Source organism: Pseudophryne corroboree, chromosome 7 (genome assembly GCF_028390025.1).
Source record: "Pseudophryne corroboree isolate aPseCor3 chromosome 7, aPseCor3.hap2, whole genome shotgun sequence".
Classification (NCBI taxonomy): Eukaryota; Metazoa; Chordata; class Amphibia; order Anura; family Myobatrachidae; genus Pseudophryne; species Pseudophryne corroboree.
Window position 1 is genome coordinate 413296399 of NC_086450.1, and position 5452 is coordinate 413301850.

At 47.2% G+C, this 5452-nt stretch overlaps 1 protein-coding gene across 1 annotated transcript; it reads right to left on the reverse strand.

Annotated features, from left to right (window-relative positions):
- Positions 1-3157: 3157 nt before the first annotated feature.
- On the reverse strand, positions 3158-5053 carry LOC134945443 (GTP-binding protein Di-Ras2-like). The gene has a single exon (XM_063934730.1). The coding sequence runs from the start codon at positions 5045-5047 to the stop codon at positions 4028-4030; it is 1020 nt and encodes a 339-aa protein (XP_063790800.1). The 5' UTR covers positions 5048-5053; the 3' UTR covers positions 3158-4027.
- Positions 5054-5452: the final 399 nt, after the last annotated feature.

The following is a 5452-nucleotide window of genomic DNA, read 5'->3' on the forward strand; positions in this document are numbered from 1 at the left end:
GTACATGAAGCACACCTTACCCCAGAACACTACATACAGTACTCCTCTGATTCTGTACATGAAGCACACCTTATCCCAGAACACTACATTCAGTGCTCCTCTGATTCTGCACGTGAAGCACCTTATACCAGAACACTACATACAGTGCTCCTCTGGTTCTGTACATGAAGCACACCTTATCCCAGAACACTACATACAGTGCTCCTCTGATTCTGCACATGAAGCACACCTTACCCCAGAACACTACATTCAGTGCTCCTCTGATTCTGCACGTGAAGCACACCTTATCCCAGAACACTACATTCAGTGCTCCTCTGATTCTGCACGTGAAGCACGCCTTACCCCAGAACACTACATACAGTACTCCTCTGATTCCGTACATGAAGCACACCTTATCCCAGAACACTACATACAGTGCTCCTCTGGTTCTGTACATGAAGCACACCTTACCCCAGAACACTACATTCAGTGCTCCTCTGATTCTGCACGTGAAGCACACCATATCCCAGAACACTACATACAGTGCTCCTCTGGTTCTGTACATGAAGCACGCCTTACCCCAGAACACTACATACAGTACTCCTCTGATTCCGTACATGAAGCACACCTTACCCCAGAACACTACATACAGTGCTCCTCTGATTTTGTACATGAAGCACACCTTATCTCAGAACACTACATACAGTACCCATCTGATTCTGTACATGAAGCACACCTTATCCCAGAACACTACATACAATGCTCCTCTGATACTGTACATGAAGCACACCTTATCCCAGAACACTACATGCAGTGCTCCTCTGGTTCTGTACATGAAGCACACCTTACCCCAGAACACTACATTCAGTGCTCCTCTGGTTCTGTACATGAAGCACACCTTACCCCCGAACACTACATACAGTGCTCCCCTGATTCTGTACATGAAGCACACCTTACCCCAGAACACTACATTCAGTGCTCCTCTGATTCTGCACGTGAAGCACACCTTATCCCAGAACACTACATTCAGTGCTCCTCTGATTCTGCATGTGAAGCACGCCTTACCCCAGAACACTACATACAGTACTCCTCTGATTCCGTACATGAAGCACACCTTACCCCAGAACACTATATACAGAGCTCCTCTGATTCTGTATATGAAGCACACCTTATCCCAGAACACTACATACAGTGCTCCTCTGGTTCTGTACATGAAGCACACCTTATCCCAGAACACTACATACAGTGCTCCTCTGATTCTGCACATGAAGCACACCTTACCCCAGAACACTACATTCAGTGCTCCTCTGATTCTGCACGTGAAGCACACCTTATCCCAGAACACTACATACAGTGCTCCTCTGGTTCTGTACATGAAGCACACCTTATCCCAGAACACTACATACAGTGCTCCTCTGATTCTGTACATGAAGCACACCTTACCCCAGAACACTACATTCAGTGCTCCTCTGATTCTGCACGTGAAGCACACCTTATCCCAGAACACTACATACAGTGCTCCTCTGATTCTGTATATGAAGCACACCTTACCCCAGAACACTACATTCAGTGCTCCTCTGATTCTGCACGTGAAGCACACCTTATCCCAGAACACTACATACAGTGCTCCTCTGATTCTGTACATGAAGCACACCTTACCCCAGAACACTACATACAGTGCTCCTCTGGTTCTGTACATGAAGCACACCTTACCCCAGAACACTACATTCAGTGCTCCTCTGATTCTGTACATGAAGCACACCTTACCCCAGAACACTACATACAGTGCTCCTCTGGTTCTGTACATGAAGCACACCTTACCCCAGAACACTACATACAGTGCTCCTCTGATTCTGCACATGAAGCACACCTTACCCCAGAACACTACATACAGTGCTCCTCTGATTCTGCACATGAAGCACACCTTACCCCAGAACACTACATACAGTGCTCCTCTGATTCTGCACATGTGCCTCTAGCATACCTTACTCCTAGAATACTGCATCCCATTGTTCTCGTCCTCTGGTATGAAATAGTCTAAGCTGTCATAGAAGAAATATGTTGAATGTTTTGCAGATGCCTTTATGTAAAGAAATCTAGAAAAATAACCTAGGGGTTGACTGATCCCCTTCATGGTAAAATGTCCCTTTTCAGTCAGGTGAGGTCCTACCCGTTGTATAAATAAACAGCATGTCCCACCCTTGGCCGTGCAAACAGAACACCAGAGGGTGGTGGTGGGGAATAGGATACAGAATTGTAAGCAGGTTACAGTGTTATATTCCTGTACATGTAACACATTGTACCAGGCTATTGTTCTGTGTGTCCTCATGCAGATCCAGGTAGCAGACACTTGGAACACTCAGTGCACAATACAATGAACTTGTGAGAAGTTTAAAATAAACAAATGAGTTCCAGTCAGCAAATCCTGGTGTGTTTAACAGTACAAAACCCAGATGAATGACAGGTGAACATTAATGTATCCCAATGTCAATAAACTAAAGCCAGGAGTTAAGGAACTTTAGTCACAAAGCTGAAGTTAGTTTTTAGTGATCACAAAGCTCTGATTAGACTGAGACTGTTAACAAAGGAAATGCATCTACTGCAGATGCCCAGTTGCCGATGGTTACCAATCAGCTTTTACCTGTGTAGTGTAAATGTAACAATGAAAGTAAATGTTTAATTGGATGTGGCAAAGATGCACCTTTCATCATTGTTGGTAAATCTGGACCACCTACACATCCAACTGCAGATTAGTATTAACATTCAGGGGTAAATTTACTAAGATGGGAGTTCTATTTAAGATGGGATGTTGCCCATAGCAACCAACCAGATTCTACGTCTCATTTATCTAGCACCTTCTAGAAGATATTAACTGGAATCTGATTGGTTGCTATGGGCAACATCCCATCTTGAATAGAACTCCCATCTTAGTAAATTTACCCCTCAGTATATTTCACTTTTTATGGGTTTTTTTTAAGACTACCCTTGTAGCACAACAATCATCTGCGGTTGCTACTTGGAATTTTCGGTTGTCAGTATTAATCCTTATTGATTTCATTTTTATTAATCAATGCAAAAGACACAAGTTTCATGTTGCGGACAACATCAATATAGACCTAGGTTCCCCCCAGCATGAGAGCAATGCAAACAGAAAATAATAACACAGAGAACTGGAAGATTTTGTTAAGCTTATTTATTCCTGTACAGAATTGTGTGTCTCATTGTGAAAGTACATTCTTTGATGCTGATGCTGTCATCACAGCTTAGTAAGGTGCCAACAGAATTCACAGCGATGTGTGTGACTGCCAGGGAGAGAGTTTGAGTCACAAATCATTTCACATTCAGGTCTAAAATAAAACATAGACTCCAGGTAGTGCAGGCACTGTGCAAATATTGTTATTCCAGAGTAAGATTCATTCTAAGTAGCTGTGTGTAAGTATTTATTTTCCTGGCATGATACAGGCTCAGCCCTGTCTAACTAAATAAAGGTGTACTAGTTATTACTGCAGTGCAAATGACTGCTAGAATATGGAATGATCAATAAGAAACTGTTACAGTTGTGAGATAAACCAGATAATGTACATGTTGTATATAAAACAGTCACACATTTTGATTCAGTTGTTGCTTTGATACAAACCCTCACTCTTGTACTTTAAAGTCTTTTCTAGAGCTGCCTGCACCTCACATTGCTGTAGCCAGTCAGTCCTCCCTGCACTCAGCACCTACAGCAAGAACAGGCTTACTAGCTTCCAGCTATAGGAGAACTAATGGTCTCAGCATGCCCTATCAGGTGTCAGTCTCTGCTGAGGCTTACAGGGCCACAAGTTGCTTGCCTCTTGGCATAGATTGAGCAGCATTGGTCCCTGGCAGGGGCCTCTAAACAGTTCTATGGCTCCTCCAGGTAGCCCCTAAGAGCCAGGGCCCTTAAATGTCCACCCTCAAGAGTCAACCAGTTCTTGGGCTCATACAGGTCGCCCCTGACAGTCAGGGGCCCCTAAATATCCATCCTCATGCGTCAAACAGTTACTGGGCTCCTCCAGGTGGCCCCCTAGGACAAGATACAGTCCTGCTGCTTCCTGCGCGGCTGCCGTCTCCTGGGCTCCGGTTGCGCGCTGGCTCTGCGCCTCTCTAGCGCGGGGCTTAGCAGGCAGGGCAGGTTGATCCTGCGGAGCAGCTCCTCGAAGACGTCTTGCACCTTGTGGTTGAGTTTGGCCGAGGTCTCCACGTAGCCGCTGTCCCACTCCAGCTCGGCAGTGGCCGCAGCCTGCAGGGCCATCAGCTGGCCGGCCTCCGCCTCCAGCCCGGGAAAGAGGTCGGTGTGAGTGCCCACCACCACGATGGGGACGTCTTGCTCCCCTTTAATCTGCACGATCTCCTCCCGCAGCCTCTCTACCTCCTGGAAGGAGTCCGGCTGGGCCAGGGAGAAGACCAGGGCGAAGGCATCCCCCTGCTGGATGCGCAGCTTCTGCATGGCCGGGAACTGGTAGCTGCCGCTGGTGTCCACGATTTCGATGCGTAATTGCAGCGACTGCGGCTCAGGCTCCAGGCTGTACACCTCCTCCACCGTGCGCCGGTGCCGGGGCTCAAACTGGTCGCAGAGGAGCCGCTGGATCAGAGCCGTCTTCCCGACCCCTGCTGCTCCCATGAAGACCAGGCGCACCGCGCCACTGGAGGTCCCGGAGAGGGACACGGGGGGCACAGCGGCAGCAGCAGCAGCTTTCTTATGGAGCATGGTGACCCCCACCTTGTAATCAGCACCGATGGTAATGCCAGTAACAGCTGCTCTGTGGAGGGAATCGCAGGCGCACAGTGTAGCCAGTGCTCTGCTCCGTGCGTCTGGATGCTGCGCTTCTTCCACTACAGCAGTGAGCCAGATGCACCACAAGCTCCCAGGTGTGCAGTGTCCAGTTTGCTCTGCCTGCAACAGCTGCCGCAGCTCAGCCTTATATGTCTCACTCGCTGGAGCTTCAGCCCACCCCCCTGCCAGCAGCAGCCACTGATTGGAGGCTGGCACAGGACAGGTGCCAAGTTTGGGGTTTTGTGGTTTTTGTTTTTTTTCCAGCAGCATACACGTGTCTTCTGTTCCCCGTGCAATCTCCCCAGGTGTGGGAGGTGTCAGACTGTAAGTCCAGCAGCAACAGCTACAAGCAGTATCCAGTATAGAGAAGTCACGATTACTCTCTTGTGACTTGTCTGTCATTTGTAATACTTCTTGTCAGAGTATGCAGAGTCAGTGGTGTTTTATTTCCAGGGGATAGAATTGTACTGTATGCATTCTTAGTTCCAGCTGGCTTATTTAATATAAGATACTAATGGGCTCATTTATCAATAGGTGATAAATTTCACTGTGAGTGATAAATTGCACCAGCCAATCAGCTCCTAACTTCCATGTCACAGGCTGTGTTTTAAAAATGACAGTTAGGAGCTGATTGGCTGGTGCTATTTATTAGTCACAGTAAAATGTATCACTCCT